Source organism: Symphalangus syndactylus, chromosome 10 (assembly GCF_028878055.3).
Source record: "Symphalangus syndactylus isolate Jambi chromosome 10, NHGRI_mSymSyn1-v2.1_pri, whole genome shotgun sequence".
Taxonomy (NCBI): Eukaryota; Metazoa; Chordata; class Mammalia; order Primates; family Hylobatidae; genus Symphalangus; species Symphalangus syndactylus.
This window is the reverse complement of record NC_072432.2, coordinates 90,236,769-90,261,139: the sequence shown is the minus strand read 5'-3', so window position 1 is coordinate 90,261,139 and position 24,371 is coordinate 90,236,769. Positions and strand designations below refer to the sequence as shown.

Genomic DNA, 24,371 nt, shown 5'->3' with positions numbered 1-24,371 from the left:
CAGTGTTCAGTGTGAGGGGGGCTCAGCCTCTCCAAGTTGTCACCTGGCTCTAGACATCACCTAAACTTGAGGTTCCCTTCCTTGACTTATCCCCAGGTGTTCCCATCTGTTGCCATCTCCTCCTCCTCCAATTAGTGCTCCCTGAGCCTAAAATGTTTTTCTATGTCAACAAGTATTCTAAAAGTGTGCTGCTTGCTACAAAGATGTTGGGGATTACAGAGTTGTGAATGGCACCCAAAATAAAGACATAATCAATTGGGCTTGGGAGGCCGAGGCAGGAGGACTGCTTGAGGCCAGGAGTTTGAGAATAGTCTGGATAACATAAAGACTCTGTCTCTACAAAAAAAACTTCAAAAATTAGCCAGGCATGGTGGCTACCACACGCCTGTAGCCCTGGCTACTTAGGCTGAGGTGGGAGGATCCCTTGAGCCCAGGAGTTTGAGGCTACAGTAAGATATGATCATGCCATTGCACTCCAGCCTGGGCAACAGAGTGTGATCCCTCTCTAAGAAAAAAAATTTTAAAAAGATATGATTGGGAAATGCTGTTCACTGCCTGGCCAACTAATGGATATGGGTTAGGAAGGCCAAGGGGAGAGGAGCTTGGCCTTGTAGAATCCAACTTTCTCAGCAATGAACTCTGCAGTTGGGACTGGAATGGTTTTGCTGAGCTGACACAGCTCAGGGCTGCAAACACTGCTCCTTGCCCAGACTCCAGCAATCCAAAGCAACCTCAAATACTGAAGGCTGCATTCAGCAAGGTCATCCCTCGATTCCCTTCTACATAGGACCTGGGACCATGCCCTACTTTAGCCCAACCCTTTATCTGACCCAAAAAGAAACTCAGGGAGTACCCCTTAGCATTCTGGTCCTATTAGAGCTGCCACCACCAAGATACCTGAAGAGCTGGTGGGTGGAGGGGCTGAAAAATGTCCAGGAGAATGATATAATGTTAGAGAATAGGACCTAAAAACAAATCGAAGAAAAAAACGAAAGGTGTGAGGAACAGCTGAAATTATCTGACCTAGGAAAGACTGAGGATCAATTAAAGAACCTCAATATCAAAGGGTTACTGTTCTCCAAACCCCAAGCAGGTGCTAACCAACTCTTCTTAATGCAGAACACAAGGATATGGACCTTTGGTGGAGAAGGGACTTGGACTAAAATCTCTGAAGCATACTCCTAGCTTATGTCAAGCAGCATGACCTGGAGAGGCAGTGGAACAGAACAGTTAACACAGACTTAGCATCTGCTTGCCTGAGCTCAGCCCTGGCTTCATCACCTACTAGCATTAGGCAAGTTACTGAGCCTTGGGTTCTTCATCTATAAAATGCCAACATTGCCTTCCTCAGAGGGTTCTGTGATGATTAAATGAGATACTTCAGTGTGTTGAGTACTTGGTCCATAACAAGCACTCAATAAATGTTACCTATTATTATCTCACCCAGAGCCTGAAAATAAATAATAAAATTGTACATGGCAAAGTGCTGGGTAAAGACACTACCCACACTGCCAGATACTTCCATCTCTACCAAGATGTAAAAAGGTAAAAGCCAACTCTCCCAGCCCTGCATACAGGCCTGTCTGAGTTCACAGACTCGTGACTCATGATCTTCAAATGTATGCAAGGGAAAGAGCCAGGTCATATGTGTTAGAAGACTCTCAACTCTCAGCAAAGTAATGATTTCTATTCTCTTCCAGCTCTCAACACTGTTCATGCAGGGAGAGTTTCCAGACCTTGACTCTTCTGAGATTTGGGAACAAAAGACTAGAGTCTGGGGCTTCTCATTCCTAGAGGCCCTGAGATAATGAGAAAGACCCTGCTATTTGCCAGGGCTAAGACAGAATGAGAGATCAACAGTCCTTTGAGCACCCTGCCCGGCACAGCCCTGAACCTGCACAGCCAATCCTGACTCCTGATCTACACAAACCCCCTTATACTATTGCCCATTGGAAGAAATCAAGACAGCTCTTTGTGGGAGCTAGAGGGGAACTTGGCCTGCCAGCTCTGTCTCTGTTATGAGAATCCTCTTGGAAAAGCAAGTGAACACAGATGAGGCCAAGCTTAGGCCAGGGTTCCTCAAGGAACCCAGAGCTGCACTCAATGCCTTTGGCCCCACAGCCTTAGCCAGCCCAAGACACAACTCCCCACCTCCCTCCTCTTTCCCAAACCCCATACCTGGTCACAGATCAGATCCCATTTCTTCTCATTGTCATACTGCCGCAGGAGCCGGGCCTTGTCTGGAGGCAGGTTCATGGAGCTCTGAGGAGAGAACCTGAGTCAACAAGGCTGAAACCTCCCCTCATCTGGAAAAGAGAAAGACTAGACTGCCCACACCTTTCTGCTACTGGGCCCTCAGACTTCACCCTGACACTCCATCGCTGATAAGGCAGGCTTGGAAAGGTGGAACAGTCCTCCAGCCTCCCTTTCATGTTTGGTTGAGCAATGTTTTCCTAACCACTGGTAGTAGAATCAATTTAATGAGTCAAAATTAACTCATTTTAAATGAAAACGAGCAGATTAAAATAGGATAGAAGATACCAGAATTCATTGCAAGTAGGAAGTATAAATAATGTTTTGTGAAGCTTTAGTTTCTTTTATATTTTAAGTATATACACAAATATGTCATATACATACATCATACCATAAAATGTGACGGGAACATGAGATGGGTCAAAAAATTTGAAAACCCACCAGGTTAAAGCAGCAATTTTTTTTAGTTTGCTTTTCCCCCATAACCTGAGAGACGGGCAACTTGCCTACAACATCCACTCCCATGGGCGAATCCTGAGCCACCCACAACCTATGTAGACGCTTTAACTGTGACCCTCTTGCCCATATCAGCATACAAGTGAATGAGAAGAACATTAGCATGAAGATAACTGCTTAAATTTTTTTAGAAAAAAATTTTAGGCAAAAATTCACAAAAGTACCAGACTTTAATTGTTAGTAGCAAATTACTTATGAAACACCTCCCAATTAATTAAGACACAGCAAAGCACCCTAACCCCTTGGCAAGCCACTCTAATATAGGCTATTTGAAGGACAGCCCAAGAATCATTTTATTTTGTTCACCACTGTTTGGTGACTGAATAAGGTACGAGAGAATGAGTGAGTGAAGCCTAAGGATTTCATCCATGGACTAGCCCTACCCATGCTAGGAGGCTACGTTCCCTACTTTTATCCCCATTCAGCCAAACCTTTCTTCTCATCAGTCTGGCTGTCTTTGTTCCAGGTCACAGCCCTTACCTCTAAAGGCAGTCTGGGCCAGATGCAGTAGCTCACACCTGTAATCCCAGCACTTTGGGAGGCTGAGGTGGGCAGATCACTTGAGGCCAGGTGTTCAAGGCCAACCTGGCCAACATAGCAAAATCCTATCTCTACCAAAAATTCAAAAATTAGCTGGGTGCAGTAGCACACACCTGTAGTCCCAGCTACTCGGGTTGCCAAGGCAGAAGAATTGCTTGAACCTGGGAGGTGGAGGTTGCAGTGAGCCAAGATCACGCCACTGTACTCCAGCCTGGGCAACAGAGAAAGATTCCATCTCAACAAAATAAAACACACAAACAAAAAAGAATAAAGGCAGTCTGACACTTTAATCAGACCACTGTACCTGCTCCCTTGTAATCTTGAATCAAATATGATCCCCTACCCGAAGTGTCGCAGCTGCGGATCACCCATGTGACTTCCCACAAATTCAGCTTCTTCCCAAGCATAGTGCCAGCCACCTAGAAGGCTGCCTCTCATCTTTCTCTCCTTTAGCTACTGTCCAAGTTCAGCTCTAACTCCCTGGTAACCCAAGCATGACCACTTCATTTATCTCTGCCCAATTCTTGGCATCCTCATCCCTGGGGACACGAACTGTGTGCATCCAGGGTCCCTGAGGAGTCACATAGGCCTTGCATTATTCCAGAAGAGGCAAACAAATCCTAGAAGGAGGTCCTCTAACTTTCGATGGAACCAAAAGAAAATCCCTAAACATTTATTCTGTCATATTATCTATTTATTATATACATAACTCAGATATACTCCTAAACCAGCTGTATACTCATCTAGCCCCTAAAGTGCTGTGTCTATTTTTACCATCTCCAGCTCCCAACATGCATCTAGTGGGGGCAGTAAGGTGATAATAAACCTATGTGTAAGAGGTCCCAGGTCTGAGCTACAAGCCCAGCTACTGGCTGGAAACGAGGTCACTATAGCTCAAAAAGGAAGTAGGGTTGAAGTCTTCGGTTGGAATTTATACATGGAAGAATTTAGGACCAAAGAAGTGGGGCAGGTGAGAGAAACAAAGAAGGAGAAGGAAGCCCCACATCACAGCTCTCCCCATGGTTCCTGCTGCACTATGCATCTGCCTGAACTTCCACAAGAAAGTGAGGCTGAGTCCTCTTCACAGGTCAGACACAAGCCTGGAATGTTCTCTCTGAAACTACTTTGTTAAGGGCCAATCTCAGCATACCCGTGTGGACAGCAGGACAGGAGCAAGAGGCCTCAACAAAACAAGGACTCAAAGGTCAACCCAGAGTAGAGCTCCTAACTCAGTCTAACTGGGGCCAGGCTGCTGCCAGATGAATTCAAGACAGAACTGAGCAGAAACAGTCCTCAGGACTGGTCCTAGCTCTGTGCATATCCTAAACACATTGCTGACATCTGACCATTTCTCCCAAGTCTGTGCCATGAAAATAGTTTTCTGTTGTCTCCCCTGGAAGAAAGCTACTGGAATGGAGGAGGGGGCAGCCTGTCACTGCTGTGGCAGACATCGCATCCTGTCTATGCCAACTTCCTCCCTCAGCCACCCACTGTCAGCTGCTGTGGCTCACACTTCTCCACCAGGTGAACTGATGAGGAAACACTTGGTCCCCTCGTTTTGAAAAACTGGGCAAAGTCACCCCCTTGGGGAGTCCTAGCCTAAGAGTATGGAAGAGGCACAGCAGGGACCTGGTCAAACTCTAGATCCCCAGGAAGGAACGATCCCAAAGTATGGAAACGGGTGGTAGAGGCATGAAGTAGGTCTGACCACAGCCACATCCTCCTGTCTAGAGCTTTGGGTGGCACTTTCTTGACAGTGGTCTCAGACTTCCCTGCTTCTTCTGGGCTGAAGGGTGACAGGGAAGGAAGTGGGTAAGGGGAATTCCCCCAAGCTCCAGCATTCTCAGAAGAAACGGGTCACTGGCTGCCAGTGGGAGCCACCTGCCAAGGGGGCATAAACCAGAGCCTGGCCCGGACAGTTCTCTTCCTGCTAGACAAGGGCATCAGGGCTTTTGCCTCCACCTGATAATGTGTGTGAGTCTGGCAGGGCTCCAATGTCCTAAGACAGCCACTCTGCCCTTAGGAATGACAACTTCCTGAGTTCTGGGGACAGAAAAGGAGGAAACTTGACACAGTTCCGGTCTCAGTCAAAAGTTTGTTTCCTTGACATTTTTTCTTCGGTGGTTCCAGAAAGACTGTAGGCTCCCAGAAGGCAGAAGCTGGGCTAAGTTCTTGCTAACTCCTCATTGAGACCCTTGCTGAGCAGAAAGGAGGCAGTGGCTGTCTTGGAAAGGAGAAGGCACTAAATGTGGGTGAAGTCAGAGGGCCCAAGATCAACTTTGGGCTCTTCAGAGTTATGGAGCCTTGGTGAACGCATCCATAAACTGGAGATAATCTCACTACTTCACAGGGCTTTAACTGAGGATTAAATGATAGATATTTTATGTCTGTATGTGTCTGGAACACTGTAGGTGTTCAACACAGTCCCCCCCACCGCCCGCTTCCTCCTGAAAATCTTGTGTAACGTTCTGATGTTCAAGGGACCTGCCCTCTTGCTTCTTAGGCTGTCTCTCTCTCTCTGCCTCCATCCCACCTTCAGCAATTGCTTCTCAACACTCTGACTATAGAGCAATCCATTATCCCTTCACTGATCCTGCTCTGACTTCCTCTAAGACTAGGCACCAATTTTAGTATCACTATCTTGAGGGGTGGGGGACATGGCAGGAGACTCCAAGGAAGAAGTAAGGGAGGTAAGTCATAGCCAAAACAGTCACAATAGGAGATGTGAGGAAAAGGGAAGATGAACTCAAACTGAAAGCAACTCTGGGACTGATTCCTAAATCACAGGGAACCAGAAAAATGTCTAATAATAAAAACCTATAATGGGAAGAAGCTGAAAGGCATAGAGCTGGTGCTTCTCCAGCAAGCCTGCTCTGTTTGCCAGTTTGAGGCCAGGCAAATCTCCCTGCACAACGGGGTGCATGTGAGCAAGGGCCCAGTCCCTCCAGCAAGGTTTCCTAACTCTCCACCTGACCCCTGACAGCCCCAGTCAAGCCAAGGAGGGAGGTAGCTCTGGTGGCAGAGGTTACCTTCCCTTTCCCACTCTGTACCCCCAGCCCAATGAGCCCCTCCTTGTTTCCTTCCCACTGCAGGGGAAGGGAAATGCCGGTAGGGTTTGGAGTTTCCTTCAAAGCTGTGAGCTCTGCTCTGGGACTTGCCCCTACTCTGACAGTCTTCTTGAGCCAGGCCTGGGGAAAACCCAAAAAAACAGAAATAGGAACCACCAAAAATTCCCAACTGTTTTTGTTGGTCCCTATCATGATAAATCTTAGGAACAGAGACCAAAATGGCATAGCTTCGACAGACAGGGAGAGAGACGCTTGTAACGTTCCTGGGAAAGAAACTGGAGGCTTTAGGGAAGCTCCAGTAGGGGCTGTTTGTTTTGAGCAAATACAGAAAGTGAGAGGTAGTTTTATTAATGTTTTCCCTCTTGAATCACCTCCCACCAGGTTTCCTATGGCTGTCTTCTCCCAAGTGTGGTAGCCTCAGCCCCCACACTCAGCCCATGGGGATGGGGAGTCCTGAGAAACTGAATCTAGAACTGCCCCACAGATTAAATGAGTGCTGTCCTGGGCACCACACACTTCTCAACGTGCTGCTGAGCCCCTGACCACAGGTCCAAGTCCTCCGTGGCATCCACAGATCAGCTCATTGAGCAGATGAGCAAAGATGGAAAGTGGCAAGAGGACACAAAATTTGGGAGTCCAGAAGACTGCTGAAGGGAGGAGCTGTAACACGGTGTTCCCACCCCATGTTCCCATGTTCCCACTAGGATCCCCCTCATAAACCAACAGATCTGCCCCAAGCCAATGGCAAAGCGGGCAACACAAGGCACAAAGGCCCATTACTAGCCGCCAAAAGGACAGAGTGTAAGGAACGGCCTCCACATGTCTCCACTGGTGGGCAGTAGGCACAGCTGTGGCCAGTTGGGCCCTGCTCCCAAAGGGCAAGAGCCCAAGGAGGTGGGAGGTACCAGCTCCTGCTGCCTTGGCCCCTTGGCGGCCACAGCCAGTCCTGCTGCAGTAGCAGCTCCTAGACAATGAGAGTTATTTTCAGCCGGCACTTTAACACAAGCCAGCTGGCCAGTGTGCAGGGCGGGAGTCCTCCTCCACCCAGCCCGCCCAGACGGCAGGCCAGCCGGCCCAGCCCATTGCCTACACTGCTGCCGCCACCGCCTCCACGTCACTGTTTGTTTATCTCATTGTTCCAGCACAGCTCCTTCTAACTCCCCTCAAAACTGCAATCCTTTGTAAAAGGGAATAAAAAAAAATCAGAGTTTGATCAAAGGCCCAAGAGCTAAAATTTTAAAAGGTCCAGACATGGGAAGTACGGCAGCCCCTCCAAACACCCACACTTTTCCCCAGCCTTGTGACTGGCTGGGGTAGCACAGGGGAGGAAATGGAACAGATGGATGGTCAGATCTCACTGCAGCTCTTACAGACCAAGGCCAAGCCTGGCTTCGCTGCCAACCTGGGGAGACAAAGCTCAAGACTGCTCTCCTTGCTTTGACTCCCTCCCATCCTCCTCTCCAGAGCTCGGGTTTGGAGAAGATAACTTGAGACAGACAGCCTGAAATGGGCTGAGTCAACTATGAAAGGTTCTGGGCAAAGATTCATATCCTGTGGCAGAAAGGAAATCACGGAACAGTCAATGACACTTGGCTAGAAGGAGAGGCAACCCCCTGCCCTGCCTCAATAGAGTAGGGGCAAACACTTCAGCTGTACCACCCCACCACCACACCAAAGCACTCAAGAATATAAAGGGTGGAAGGCAGCAGTTAACCTCCCTGGACTCCAGGCCTCCAGCCCTGGTCCTGCCAAACTCCACAGCCTCCCCAGGGCAGCTCCCCATTACTGCTCATCTCCTTCCTTATGTGACCCCACACACAGAAGCATGTGAGTACAAGTCTAGCCACACACAGCTTTCTCTAGGCCCCAGCTGCCCTGTTAGACATCTGAGCAAATTGCTTAGGTACCACATGACAAAAGGCATAAGAAAAGTGGGTGCTCCTTAAGTGTCTGTAGTATCGTAGATCTGGCTTGCTGTTTTTGTTTAATTGAAACTACCACTCTGGTGATGAGCTGCCAGGGAAAAGCCAGCTCTCACAGGCTCGGAACCATGTCTGGAGAACGTGCTTTTGTGGTCACTGAGGACTCTTGTAACCAGAAATGACTTGCTGAGCAGTTACGGGCCAAGTCCCTGAGCAGCCTGGAAGAAAAAGAAATGGATTCACCAGATGTCTCTGGTTGAGCTCTGCAGTTCACACTAGGGAAGTCGGATGAAGGAGAGGTCCTAAAAGGCCAGCATCATTCAAACAAAGAGAGAGCTTTTTCTAAATACAATTACACCCCTGGGGCCTCTTCTTCATCCTAGAGAATTCCTCCACTGGATCCTGAGAAGGCAAAGGAAATTGGCCATGTCCCCAAAGTTGGTAAAGCCTCAAACTCTTTCCTCTGCCACACTGTTGGCCTCATACCTGACATCAGATAACCTGCAGGTAACCCTGAGGTCCCCAAACCCTGATTAAGGCCACCCTTTCTGGCCTGCCCAGTCAAAAAACACACAATCTCCGATAGGAGCTTCTGTCAGCGCTTCCCAACTGAGCACCCAGGCCCTAGTAAAAAGCTACTGCCACAGCAACTTGATCTGTCTATTGGCTCCTCGGCCCCTCCTCGTGGTTAGCCAGACCCACACACTCCCCAGTTACGCAGAATGGAAAGTATTCTGCTGGGGGCAGCTTATTTTCCAAAGCCAAGGAGTCTTGGGGCCGAGCCTCGCATTCTCCCTGCAGCCAACCAACGACCTCCCTCTCTTCATGAGGTTGTCCTCCCACCTGGGGAGCCCAATGGGCAGTGCTACTTCTCAGAGGACACAATATTTCTGGGGTCACATCTCCCTCTCTCCTCATACCAACAGGCCCAGTGAGTCTCCCTCCCAAGGTCTCTCATCTATACTTGCCCTTCCATTCCCACTGTCATCACCTGGGTGGGCCATTATTGTTCACTTGCCGCCCTCTGTGATAAACTTCTAGCTGGCATCCCTACTTCCAATACTTTCCTCCCTGCCATCCTGCACATGAATGAAACTTTCAAACTTCCAAGCACATAAGATAAATCATGTTTCTCCTTGGTTCAGAAATCTTTCTTGACTCTTTATCATTTATATGAGAAAACCTGAGCTCCTTGGCCTATTGCTCTTAGTATCTTACAGTAAGAGCTTCTGAGGTAAGATTCTCTCCAGGCTGGCCCCAGCTTCTCTGACCAGCCTCATCCTCTCCCACTCTATGGAATCTCTCTCTCCTGGGACAGCCACTCTTCCCATTCCTTAACCCTAGGATTTGCTTGTGATTGATGTTTCCCCAATCTTCTGACTCCCTACCTACTACTTACTACCTGACTTAAAATCCAGCAGCTCTATGACTACCCAGCCTAAAATAATCAGCCCCTCTCTTGAGCTCCAAGCATAATCACATTTAAAGAATAAAATGGCAGAGACCTGCCTGTTATCCCCCAACCTCTTCTCCTCTTCTTCCTTAGTAGTGAACCTCCAGTGCTGAGTTGGACACTTGACAGCCTAGAATTAATATACTTCTCAGCTTCCCTTGCATTTAGGTATGGCTATGTGATCATGTGGGATGTAAACAGAAGTCGTGTGCACAACTTCTGAGAAATGTCATTAAAGGGAGGGAATATAACCTTCTTTTCTCCTTTCTGCTTCTAGCTAGTTGGAATACAGACAATGGACGAACCTTCAACAACTATTTTAGACCATGAAGTGACCTTGGAAATGAAATCCACATAGATGAAATAACAAGAGAGAAAATACCAGGCCACTGATACCATGGACCTTTAGCACAAATTGAATGTTTCATAGTGGGTTTTTTTTTTTTTTTGCATATGTTTTCTCTATTCACAACTAGAAAGAACATAAACTCCTTAAGGGTAGGGGCCATGTCTTATTCTTCTTTGAATCATGTGCAGGTGCTTAATAAATAAGTGATTGATCCTGCTCCTACCACTCCTACCACCAAGTCCCTTATTCAGTCTCCTGGCTAACTGGGGAAAGGGAGCATCCTTTAACTTTTTACCACTGTCCTTACTATTTCTGAGTTCTCTTATCTATAATCTGTCTTATGTGCTATAGCCCAAATCACTTTATATATTGCTTTCCCCTCAGCCAACTCCTACTTTTCATTCTGAGTTTCAACTTCAGTTTATGCCATAATCTAAGCCACTTCCCTGCTCTTCTCTTTAACCAGACTCATCTTCTTATAACCTGCTAGAACACAGGCTTCTGAGCACAGGAATCACCATCAGCTTGTTTAGCACTATAATAGGTGAGCAATAAAGATTGGGCAAATCGAATTTCTCCATTCATATATTCCTTCTGTCCCTAAGTTTTCTACTCCATTGTACCCCCAGAGAGATGAACTCCTTTCGAATTGCCAGCCATGCTCCTCCTCCAATTCACAACAGGTGAAATCTACCATCTCTAGCAAATCCTTCATAAATGACAGTAGTAACATCCACTCCCCTAACAGTGTCTCCACACATTTACTAATTACTTTTAAATGTGTTCGTGGAATTGTGACTTATGGTTAATGTTTCTTCACCTTTTCTTGGACAATCAATATATATATTTATCATAAATCTCAGTGACATTCCTAGAGGCACACATACAATGTAGTGGTTAAAGCACTAACTGTGAAGCCACACTGCCTGGGTTTGAATCCTAGCTCCACCACTTACTAGCTGTGTGGCTTTGGGAGAGTTATTTAATCTCTGCAAGCCTCAGTTTCCTCACCTGTAAAGTGGAGGCAGGAATAATAGTACTTACCCCATAGTGTTGCTATGATGATTAAATAAGTTAATATATGTAAAGCATTTAAATCAGAACATATATAGTAAATATTACACATAATGCTACCTATGTTTTTTCAGTTTGGTTTTTTATTCAACATTTAGCTGGGAAACAACTCTATGCCAAGCACAAGCTAGAATTTGGCAATATCAAAATAAATAGGGTATGGTCACTACATTCAGAAAGTTCATATCCTGAGGAAAGGTATACATGTAAATCAGGGGTCAGTATAGACAGCATTGCTGTGAAAGCGGCACATACAGTACTGTGGGATCCCAAGGAGGTAATATCTAATTAGACTGTGGAGTCAAGTAAGGCGTAAGGCTTCCTGAAAGAAATGTCACAGGATTTATTTTATTATTTTTGAGATGGAGTCTCGCTCTGTTGCCCAGGCTAGAGGGCAGTGGCGCGATCTCAGCTCTCCACAAGCTCTGCCTCCCAGGTTCACGCCATTCTCCTGCCTCAGCCTCCCAAGTAGCTGGGACCACAGGCGCCCGCCATCATACCTGGCTAATTTTTTGTATTTTTAGTAGGGAAGGGGTTTCACTGTGTTAGCCAGGATGGTCTCAATCTCCTGACTTCGTGATCTGCCTGCCTCGGCCTCCCAAAGTGCTGGGATTACAGGGCTGAGCCACCGTGCCCAGCCTATTTTATTTTATTTTTTTTGAGACGGAGTCTCACTCTGTTGCCCAAGCTGGAGTGCAGTGGTATGATCTCGGTTCACCACAACCTCTGCCTCCCGGATTCAAGTGATTGTCCTGCCTCAGCCTCCCAGGGAGCTGGGACTACAGGCGTGCACTACCATGCCCAGCTAATTTTTGTATTTTTAATAGAGACGGGGTTTCACTACATTGGCCAGGCTGGTCTCAAACTCCTGACCTCATGATCCACCTACCTCGGCCTCCCAAAGTGCTGGGATTACAGGCATGAGCCACCACACCTGGCATTATTTTTATTTTTATTTTGAGACAGGGTCTCACTTTGTCATCCAGGCTGAAGTGCAGTGGCACAATCTTGGCTCATTGCAGCCTCGACCTCCCAGGTTCAAGCGATCCTCCTGCCTCAGCCCCTCAAGTAGCTAAGACTACAGGTACTCATCACCACATCTGGTTAATTTTTGTATTTTTAGTAGAGACAGGGTTTTGCCACGTTGGCCAGGCTGGTCTCGAACTCCTGGACTCAAGTGATCCACCCACCTCGGCCTCCCAAAGTTCTAAGATTACAGGCATGAGCCACAGTGCCCCACCTGGAATTAGTCTTAAACATCAAGCAGGAAGGAATCGGGCAAAGCCAAGAGCAGAAGGGAAGATGGTGATATTCCAGGCAAAGAGACAGTATTTGCAAATACTGGCAACACAAAACACCATTACAAATCCAGGAGTCTGTAAGTGATTTACTACAAAGGCATGAAAGTATGTATAAGGAAATTACAGCAGGCAGAAATGTTGGGTGATAAAGGATATGATGAGCTAAGTAAGTAGGTGGCATAAGTAGGATAATAACAATAATAACACTACTAAAATGAAAACAGTAATAATGAAAAAAGCTAACATTTATTGACAGAACTGTGATAAGCACTCTATATGAATTATCTCATCTAATTCTCAAAACAATGATACAAAGTCCTATGAAGTAGGGACTATCATTATCCCAATTTTACAAGCAAGGAAACGAAGGCTTGGAAAGGCCATGGAACTTGCCCCACATCACAAAGCAAGCATACGGTGGAGCTGGGATTTGAACCCAGGTCTGACCCCAAAGTCTGAGATTTTTTTTTTTTTTTTTTTTTTGAGATGGAGTCTCACTGTGTCGCCCAGGCTGGAGTGCAGTGGCGCAATCGCGGCTCACTGCAAGCTCCGCCTCCCGGGTTCACGCCATTCTCCTGCCTCAGCCTCTCCGAGTAGCTGGGACTACAGGTGCCCGCCACCACGCCCGGCTAATTTTTTGTATTTTTTAGTAGAGACGGGGTTTCACCGTGGTCTTGATCTCCTGACCTCGTGATCCGCCCGCCTCAGCCTCCCAAAGTGCTGGGATTACAAGCGTGAGCCACCGCGCCCGGCCAAGTCTGAGCTTTTAACTCCTCACAATGTCTCCTCTGAGACAATGAATCGTATTAGCCCTTCTTTGCACCTTTCCAAATTGTATGCATCCTTCAGGACCAATCAATCAGTACCACCTCAACCTTCCTCATGGAACCTCTCCCAAACAACCCAGATCTCTGTGCATTCCTTCCTCTGAATTTCTGTGGGGTTTCTGCCCTAACCTCCCATTAGCACTCATATTCAATCATTTTTTGAACAGCATTTGTGTCTTTTTTTTTTTTTTTTTTTTCTTGAGACAGGGTCTCACTCCATCACCCAGGCTGGAGTGCAGTGGCAAGATCTCAGCTCACTGCAACCTCGACCTCTTGGGCTCAGGTGATCTTCCCACCTCAGCTTTCCCAGTAGCTGGGACTGCAGGCACACACCATCATGCCTGGGTAAATTTTTTTTTGGTAGAGACGGGTTTCACCACGTTGCCCAGGCTGGTCTCGAGCTCCCAGGCTCACACAATCCACCCACTTTGACTTCCCAAAGTGTTGGGATTACAGGCATAAGCCACCACACCCAGTAACATTCATGTCTTCTATGTACCATGCACTGTGCCAACTGGGGGACCTGTTTTGCCTTGCGATAACTACTGTATTTATAAAGAAGGGGGAACCTGAAGCTTATAAACATCTACTCTGGACCAGGATGATGCTAGACCCTTCAATTACAAGATTTCATGGAAAAGTCACTTCTCTCTCTTATTGTTATTCATTTTTCACATTTTATATTATTTCCTGAACTAGACTATAAGCTCCTTGAGGACTTTGCCTTGAATACACCTGTTCCTAGACAAGTATGCCTGGCACACAGAAAAAGCTTAATAGATACTCTGGGCTGCCCAAAGAGACAGCAGAGGCCATTTTGGGGGGCAGCACCCAGTACACTGGCCTAGGGCCCAGCTCTAGCTTTCCAGGAGTCTCGTGACACATCTAAGAGCTTATTATAAAGCCATAAAACTTAATGAATCCCTTCCTACTTCCAGACACATGTGAGAGAGGCATGACCCCTGCTTTACAGAAAGATAAACTGAGGTCTGGCACAGGCACACATCTGTCACAAGTTGTATCAGCCAGGGAGAGGCTCTACAAGTCCTGCCTCTCCCTGCTTTCAAACGGAGGTACATCCTCAGCGCCTCAGTGCTTCTATCCTCTTTTGGGAGGAATCATAATAACCTCAGTCTGCTCTAGATCCATGAGCTGTCCTCCCAATGTTGTCCCCTCTCACGCTTTGAAGGCTAGAACTTGGCATAAAGGTCTAGGCTACCCACAGCCCAATGCTATTTTTGAATTGTTCCAGCTTTTTTACATCTCGTTTGATTGTACAGCTAGGAAAAAACACCTCTTTTAGACTTAGCCTTTTGAGAGTTCCCTCCCCACGACCCAAATCTTCTCTGCTTCTTGAAATGTCTGATGTCCTAAGTGTTATATTCACTCAAGGAACAGGGATGAAAAACATTACTGCTCATCTCTTATATGCCAGGCACTTTTCTCACATTCTCTCACTTACTATTCTCAATAACCACTGGAGGTAAATATTATACCTGTTTAACTGATGAGGGAATTAAGAATCTGAGACCAACTGGCTCAAGGTTACACAGAAAGTAGCAGGATCCAAATTCAAACCCAGACGTGTGGCCCCAACATACAGGCTTTTCTACCATGTTCGCCCATTTCCTTACAAAGAAAACAAATCTCTTTTTCTAACTTGAGAAGGTCCAACTTGATTTATCTGACTGGCTTTGGCTGATCATTACACAATGCTTCCCTATTCTGCACAACTGAGTGAAACCAGCTGAATCAAGTATGTGTGCTGAACATCTGAAGTTCAAGGCTTCACAGAGTAAGAGACTTTGCACAGCACAGACACAAGGAAACTGTCCTCTTGGACACAACCTGGTGACAAATCCTTACATCTGAGTAGCATTTTATTTTATTTATTTATTTTTTGAGACAGAGTCTCGCTCTGTCGCCCAGGCTGGAGTGCAGTGGCGCAATCTCGGCTCACTGCAAGCTCTGCCTCCCGGGTTCACGCCATTCTCCTGCCTCAGCCTCTCCGAGTAGCTGGGACTACAGGCGCCCGCCACCACGCCCGGCTAATTTTTTGTATTTTTAGTAGAGACGAAGTTTCACTGTGGTCTCAATCTCCTGACCTCGTGATCCACCCGCCTCGGCCTCCCAAAATGCTAGGATTACAAGCGTGAGCCACTGTGCCCTGCCTGAGTAGCATTTTAAACTTTCCAGTACAGCACAGGCTTTGGAATCAGGGATGACTGGATTTGAATCCTGTTACTTTTCACGAGACAGTCAGAAAGTTCTCGCTCTGCCGCCCAGGCTGGAGTGCAGTGGTACGATCATGGGTCCCTGCAGCCCCAAACTCATGGGCTCAAGTGATCTTCCCATCTTAGCCTCCAAGTAGCTAGGACTACAGGCATGTGCCACCACGCTTGGCTAATTTTTTTTTTTTTTTTTTTTGTAGAGACAGGGCCTCGTTATGTTTCCCAGGCTGATCTTGAACTCCTAAGGACCTCAAGCAATCTTCCCACCTTGGCCTCCCAAAGTGCTAGAATTACAAGTGTGACCCACTGTGCCCAACCAGGGAAAGTTATGAAACTTCTTTGAACTTCAGTGTCTTCATCTACAAAATATGGATAATATCTGCCTCTTAAAAATGAGTAAAAGGGATTTTGCACAGTGCCTGGCACAGGAGAAAGACTCTATAAGTGGTAACTGGAATGACCTACTCCAGGAGTCACATTTGACTCAAGTTAGCTTCTAAGTATGTATGCAAAATACAAATACAATTTCATCTTTTTTTTTTTTTTTTTGAGACAGTCTCGCTCTGTCGCCCAGGCTGGAGTGCAGTGGCTAGATCTCGGCTCACTGCAAGCTCTGCCTCCCAGGTTCACGCCATTCTCCTGCCTCAGCCTCCCAAGTAGCTGGAACTACAGGCGGCCGCCACCACGCCTGGCTAAGTTTTTGTATTTTTAGTAGAGACAGGGTTTCACTGTGTTAGCCAGAATGGTCTTGATCTCCTGACCTTGTGATCCACCTGCCTCGGCCTCCCAAAGTGCTGGGATTACAGGCGTGAGCCACCGCGCCTGGCCCTCATACTATTTTTTTGGAGATAGAGTACAGCAGCATGACCACAACTCACTGTAACCTTGAACTCCTGGACTGTTACAATCCTCCCACATCAGCTTCCCAAGTAGCTGAGACTACAGCTGTGTGCCATCATGGCCGCCTATTTTAATTTTTTATTTTGGTTGAGACAAGGTCTTGCTATGTTGCCCAGGCTGGTCTTGAACTCCTGGTCCCAACTGATCCTCCTGCCTTGGCCTCCCAAAACATTGAAATCACAGGTATGAGCCACTCTGCCCAGCCTAATTTCATAGTACTTTAAAATATATAAAAGAGTATAAATGTATAGTTGAATAGTATAGGTTAAACATACGTAAAGTACAATTCCCTTATCTCATGTGATCCAATAATTCTGTAGGTTAGAGCAGTTGCACCCTTGCCCCTTCAAAAGATACAATCAAGAAACCAACAGCCACCCAGGGGATTCACAGGAAAACTGAGACCAGAACTTAGTGAAATGAAGTCGAGTCACTAAGCTGCTCTGCTATTTGAGCAGCTGAGTGATCTGGGACAATTCTAACCTTTTGGGGCCATGGTTTTGTTATCTGTAGAGAGATATGGGAGAGATTTTGCCAGGTTATCTCTAGTGTTCCCGCCTCATCTCAGATTCCTCACTTCCCCAACTGTCTCCTAACTTCCTCGGGTCCACTTCTGCCACAAATCTCTGTTTTTGGCCCCCTCAACTAACTAGTCTTCTCAACAACTGTGCTTCTCTCCTAGGAGTTGTCCCTCCCCATCACTGAAGGGCTGTGCTGTGAGACGGGAGAAAAGCTCACATTTTTATTGACATTAGGCATAGATGACTCTCAAATATATATTTCTATCCCAGACTTCTCCTTTGAGATTCAGCTTTAAATATTCAACCCCCATTAGACATTCCACCCAGACTTCCACAGGCTTTGCAACCTCATGTGTCTCAAAGTGGCCTCATCACTTTTCCTTCTAAGGTATTTCTTCTACTGTGTTCCCTTGTTAGAGTAGTTTAATCTAGCAAGCTAGAAATCTGGGTGCCATCCTCAATGCCTCCCTTCTCCCTCACCTCTATCCTCACAATGTAAAATCTAATCAGTCATTGAAAATTGAAATAAAATCTAATCAGTCATGAAAATTTAACTATTTATTAATAGTTAACATTTATTTGACTGTCCCATCATCTCCATTGTGCAAACTGGTCCCAGTTTAGGCTCCCATCATCACCACCACAGAGCCAAGGCCTTCCACTCAGCTGCCCACCTCCAATTCTGGTTCCTTCCCATGGTTGCCAGACTGACCTACCCACAGCTCACAATCTGACTATGAAACACATAAAGTACAGTCTCTTCCATATGGCATTCAAAGCCCTCCTTACCACTTTAGCCCTGCCTCCCCTGAGTCTCTGCCTTACACTTTACACATCAACGGCACTGAGCGGCTCTGAGAGGGTTCTCTGAACACATCATGCTGTCTCGATTTAATGCCTCTGCTCATGCTGTCCTCTCTACCTGGAATGCTTTCTTTTCCAAACTTCTGTCCTACTCCTAAATATCCTTTTAGCCAGCAGAGATTTCCTTCTCTGGGCAATATTCCCCAAGCCCCACCTCTCTACTGTGCTCTCCCGATGCTTCCTGCATCTCTACGGAACTGCACTTAGACAGCTGTATGTTATAATTATATGTTTAATGTGTTTGTCTCCCCCTCTAGACTGAACTCCTGGGGGCAGGATGACTGTCTTAGTCACCTTTCTCTAGCTCTTAACACAATTCTAAGCACTTGTTGAGTGAATGAGTACTAGGCCGCACTTGGTGAGTCTTTGAGGGCTGTTATCTTGCCCCCTCTGTCTCTAGGCAGGGAAAATGACATCTTAACCATTCTCAGTTCACCACCTCAGAGGCCCTCCTGAGTGCTGATGTGACTCTTTAGCTGCCCTGCCACAGAATAAGGCTCTCTCTGCCCTCTTGCCTCCAAGACAATCAGAAGCAGCTGGTAATGCTTTTGTACTGTTATGACACCAACTTGACATTTCCCTGGATCTGTAGGCAACAAGCACTAGATGCTTTCTTTACAATTCTTGGAAAGAATCAACTGAGAAGCCAAATTCTACTGGACATTGTCTAGCTGGTTATCCTCCAGCTTCTGAGATGATGCTCAAAACTTTTAACAAGGACATTCTAGGGAAATGACAGATAAATGCTTTGGGACGCCACCGGGACCTGTTGCCCCATAAATGCACAAGAGATTCTTAATTCCTTAGTCAGCCACCATGCCAGCAATAATTAAACAAGCCCAAAGGGAGCAATTAATAGCTGCTATTGGACCTTCAATCTGGAACTCATGATAGATGCCATCAGAAAATAATCTGCAGACGTGAGCACTTCACGAGGGAGCAGATTCACCAAGTGCCCTGCCTGCCAAGGGCCTGAGGATAATGAGTGCTTATATGATGTTGATTCTGCTTAGTGGCAAGTAAAAACAAAATAACCACAACCACAAACGAGAAGTCTGTCCAAAGTAAGGGGCCCAAGCATACTCTGGACACAGAAGGGGTCCAAACGAAGATGCTCTTTCCTGGTCAGATATCTCTGGCCCATCCATTCTAGAACATTGTCTGGGCCTCACTTCAGGGCTGGCATTGAGGGGAGAGGAGTATGTGATCTCAAGTCTACGAAATGAGCCCATATAATGGCAACTCTACCACCTCAGAGTTCAATAAAATCCCAGGAGCACAGGTCTCAACCTCAGCTGGTGTATGACGATTTTAACCTTGGTAAATGCCCCCAGTTCGGAAGGCTTTTAAAATAAGGTCCAGGCCAGGAGCAGTGGCTCACACCTCTAATCCCAACACTTTGGGAGGCTGAGGCAGGCAGATCACTTGAGCCCAGGAGTTCGAGACCAGCCTAAGCAGCATGGCAATACCCCTAGCCGGGTATGGTGGCACACCCCTGTAGTCCCAGCTACTTGGGAGGCTGAGGCAGGAGAATCACCTGAACCCAGGAGGTGGAGGTTGCAGTGAGCCAAGATGGTGCCACTGGACTCCAGTCTGGGTGACAGAGAGAGATCCTGTCTCAAAATAATAATAATAATAAGGTCCCTCCGTGGCTGCACAAGAGACAAAATGTGCTAAAGGGCAGGCCAACAAAAGCCAAGAATTACCCCAGTACCTGGAGGTCCCTAAAGCCTGTGGAAAGGTCATGACTAGGCCAACATTATTGAGTATAAAAGAAAGGTGACCAGTACGTGCTGTTCAGTGACTTTACAACTTCAAGGTACAGAAAAACAGTCTCTACCCTTCAACAATAATTCTTATTTCTTAAATATTTTTGTTAGGCTCCTCAATACCAGATCTCTGATTCAAGAGGTTAATGGCCTTCAAATAATATTTCTATTTAAGGCTGGGTGCGGTGGCTCATGCCTGTAATCCCAGCACTTTGGGAGGCCAAGGCAGGCGGATCACTTGAGGTCAGGAATTTGAGATCAGCGTGGCCAACATGGTGAAACCCCGTCTCTACTAAAAATACAAAAATTAGCCAGGTGTGGTGGCGGGCGCCTGTTATCCCAGCTACTTGGGAGGCTGAGGCACGAGAATCACTTAAACCTGGGAGGCAGAGGTTGCAGTGAGCTGAGATTGTGCCACTGTACTCCACCCTGGGCGACAGAGCGAGACTCGGTCTCAAAAATAAATAAATAAAAATTATATTTAAAATGTTTTGGTTTTTGGAGGGGGAGGGTTTGAGACAGGGTCTCTCTTTGTCACCCAGGCTGGAGTGCAGTGGCATGATCATAGCATACTGCAGCCTCGATCTCCCAGGCCCAAGCGATCCTCCTGCCTCAGCCTCCCAAAGTGCTGGGATTACAGGCGTGAGCCACTGTGTCCAGCCTTCTACTCAAAATGTATTGAGCATCCTGGCTGGATGTGGTGGCTCACACCTGTAATCCCAGCACTTTAGGAGGCCGAGGCAGGCGGATCACGAGGTTAGGAGGCCGAGACCATCCTGGCTAACACAGTGAAACCCCATCTCTACTAAAAATACAAAAAAATTAGGCGTGGTGGCAGGCGCCTGTAGTCCCAGCTACTCAGGAGGCTGAGGCAGGAGAATCGCGTGAACTCGGGAGGTGGAGCTTGCAGTGAGCAGAGATTGCGCCACTGCACTCCAGCCTGGGCGACAGAGCGAGACTTCATCTCCAAAAAAAAAAGTATTGAGCACCTTTATGTCAGTCACTGAGCCCCAAAACTCTTACAAAAGGCCTGGCTGAGCATCCATCCCTACACTCCTTGCAGCTGCTTCCCAGACCAGACTTCGTATTTCTCTTCAAGACCAGAACACACGGAGTGACTTCAGGAAATCTTGAGAGAATCAGACTTGAGAAGCCTAGGAAAGACAAGTATCTATTTACAGTTAATCAGCACCCTACCCAGCCCTGCAGACAGTTCTGACAACTGGAGCCAGGAAGAATCAACCACAGGCTCTGACTGGGGCCACCTGGGGCTAGGAGCCAGTTGGACCCCCAGATGAGTACTGACTCTGATCCCCACCCAGACTGGCTGCACTGCCATAGGGAGCCCCTTCCTCGGAGACACACTCAGGCACTGGGATCCAAAGTTCATGGAAAGTTTCACTTTCTCTCATAGCTCAACCCCCAAAACTGCCTGATAATCTTATCAGATCTAAATATCTTCCCCCTTCCCCCCCTTTTTTTTTTGACACAGAGTCTCGCTCTTTCTCCAGGCTGGAGTGCAGTGGTGCGATCTCGGCTCACTGCAACCTCCGCCTCCTGGGTTCAAGCAATTCTCCTGCCTCAGCTTCCCAAGTAGCTGGGACTATAGGCGCCCACCACCATGACTGGCTAATTTTTGTATTTTTAGTAGAGACGAGGTTTCACCATGTTGGCCAGGATGTCTTGATCTCTTGACCTCGTGATCTGCCCACCTTGGCCTCCCAAAGTGCTGGGATTACAGGCGTGAGCCACCACACCCAGCACCTCTCTCTTATTTTTTAAGAGACGGGGTTGTCTAGGCTGGACTCAACCTCCAAAAGTCAGGGGATCCTCCTGCCTCAGCCTCCCAAGCAGCTGGGACTACAGGCACATGCCACCACACCTGGCTATAACCCCCAATGATCATCTATCTCTTTATCTTACCTTCTTTTTCTTCATGGTACTTCTTGCTACTTAACACTATATTATATACCTGTAGATTTGTTTATTGTTCTCCCCAACAACAATGTGAATGCTATGAGACTAGCTTGTCTTTTTTATTCACTGTGATATCACTAATGTCTAAAATACAGAGTAAACACTCAATAAATAGTTGTTGAATGAATACATGAGTGATCATGCAAAGATTTTTAAACTCTGCTTCCATCCTAGTGGGGCTACATAAGAAGCAAGACTGAATAATGCCTACTTCCCAGAAAGCCCTATAAACCTGTTGTTGAACCCTAACATTCTCTCCAAATATCTCCCTAAAGTCCTCCACATCTCACTCCCAGGCCCACAAACCCTAACCCACCCCAGAGCAAGTATTAAAGAGAGAAAATGGAGCAGCACCCAGGGAGGAGACACATTTTTCCTCCAGTTAAGTACAGTCCAGAACCTCTGCAAATTAAAAGCTCCCTCTTTACTGAATCCACTCAGCTATAGTTATAGGTCACACTTTTTATTTTTATAACCAGCCAACCCATCAAATTACAGGCTCAGGCCACCGGTAGGCACGCCAAACACTGGGGCCAGCCTAGCCTAGCAGAGGCACTGCCCCTTCTGGCCTGAGAGGGGGTACGGGAGTGAGGGCTGAGCACCAGTCAAACCTGAAAGGGCAGAAGCCACCATCACCCTGCAGGGGACAGTCTAGCGAGGAGCCTGGATCTCACTCAGGCCAAACTGTTGCCCATAAGGGAGACAGATTCCAGGATTCTCCAAAGAGCAGACAAGAGAACTCTTAACCTTATAAAGCATACCTAGAAGTTTCCCTACAATTAATTTCCAAACTCCTTACCAAGGCCAACAAGGTCCCACATGATCTGGGCCCTGCTCATCTTTCCTATACCTTCTCGGACCAGTCTGGCCTTCTTGCAGTTCCTCAAATGTGCAAAGTTCTTTTCCACCCCAGGGCTTTGCAAAAGTTGTTCTCTTCCTAGAAAACTCACCCCCCAGATCTTTATATATGGCTATGATGATGGCTTGTGGTAAGTGGGTCTGCAAGAATGAACCAAAGAAACTGCTAAGAAGTCCATTACAACAGACCAGGCAAGAGCTGAGGATCAACTACAGTAGTGGTAGTACAGATAGAGAGAAAGTGAGAGGGACAGCAGCCCAGACTAACTCCAAGTGCTTGGCCTGGATGATTAGCTGGAAGAGTGCCATTCCCCCCAAAATACAATGTATAAGAAAACACTAGCAGGTATAAAGTGGCTCACAAACATTGGACGCTGTTACTATGAAATGAGATATATTTATTGAGCATCTACTATGAACAAGGCATTGTTAATAATAAAAATTATTTAGTACAAGACAACATTTTACCCTAAAGAAAGGCAAAAATGGGCTGCGCATGGTGGCTCATGTGTGTAATCTCAGCACTTTGGGAGGCTAAGGTGCAAGGATCACTTGAGCCCAGGAATTCAAGGCTGCAGTGAGCTATGATCACACTACTGCACTCCAGCCTGGGCAATAAAGATCCTAACTCAAAAAATAATTTTTTTTAAAGGAAAGCAAGACAGATTTGGCAATGGAAAGAATTAGTTCAAAATTTGCTGACTAGAAATGGAAGCTTCTACATTTGAAGACTTCTGCAGTTCAAGGGTAACACATGGGATCATTTTCTATCCAGTTTCACTTAAATCAAATTATTCTGATTCTCTAACCTATGAGGATTGAGCATTTATTTCTCATATATTTCAATCATTCAACTTTAAATGAGAAAACTCATGAATGGCCAGAGACCACTTACCAACTATTCTCTATTCCCTGTTGAAACCCTGGGCAGGAAAGTCCCTTTTCTAACAATCAAGAAATGTTCAGGCTAGGCACGATAGCTCATGTCTACATGCCAGCACTTTGAGAAGCTGAGGTGGGCAGATATGGCTTGAGCCCAGGAGTTCAAGACCAGCTTGGGCAACACAGCAAGATCCCATCTCTATAAAAAAGTAAGAAGCACAACTGTAGTCCCAGCTACTAAGGAGGCTGAAATGGAGGATGGCTTGAGCCTAGGAGTTGGAGGCTACAGTAAGCCATGATCACACTATTGCACTTCAACCTGGGTGACAGAGCAAGCCCATTTCAAAAAAATAAGAAATGTTCAGACAAAACTCAGTGTGTACTGGCCATCTGTCCTGATCCAAGCTCACATCTGTCTATAACTAAACTCCTCTATTCCAGCAGCAGGGCTCCTGGCTGCCCCTCATATAGCTGCTTCATTCCTCCTCCTTAATCCCCACCCATACAGCTCTGGCCTGGAACAATCTCCTCTCTCCTGATCTACAGCTGATTAAAGACCTGACTAAATGCACTGTCCTCCTTAAAGCACTGCCTATTTAGCATTCCTATACCACACTGATCCTCCCCTAGCTCTCCAATCTTTCTGTGTTTATAGCTGTGTGGCACCCTATCACCTCATGATCTCACTTGGTCTTCACAAAAGCATGTGATTGGGCAAGACAAACAGTATTCCCACATTATAGATAAAATAACTACAGCACATGGAGTCTCATAGACAACCTGAGGACATGCATTTGCTTTAATTCTCTAGTTCAAAATACAGTTTTAAGTACATACACATTTTGTCTCTCCAACTTAGATAGCAAGCATTATCTTCTATTTCTTTGGTATACCCCAAAGTACTAGGGAAAGTGCTGTGTATACAGCAGGCACCTATGACATATTAACTTAATAAATCATGAAAGAAAAGAAAATGGAATGAACATTTAGAATAGACCCAAGACTTCCCAACCTAAAGCCTTCTTTGTTACACTCTCTCTTAACAACCTGTTCTTTGCCTTCCAAG

At 46.5% G+C, this 24,371-nt stretch overlaps 1 protein-coding gene across 13 annotated transcripts in view; it reads right to left on the bottom strand.

The window, feature by feature from the left end:
• FMNL3 (formin like 3) overlaps window positions 1–24,371 on the bottom strand; it is a 63,319-nt gene that overhangs the window by 21,893 nt on the left and 17,055 nt on the right. For all 13 annotated transcript variants that reach the window (XM_055294956.2, XM_055294957.2, XM_063610492.1 and 10 more), the window contains one exon: window positions 2,179–2,262. In XM_055294956.2, the coding sequence (XP_055150931.1) occupies window positions 2,179–2,262 (84 nt within the window). The remainder of the gene's footprint in view (window positions 1–2,178; window positions 2,263–24,371) is intronic.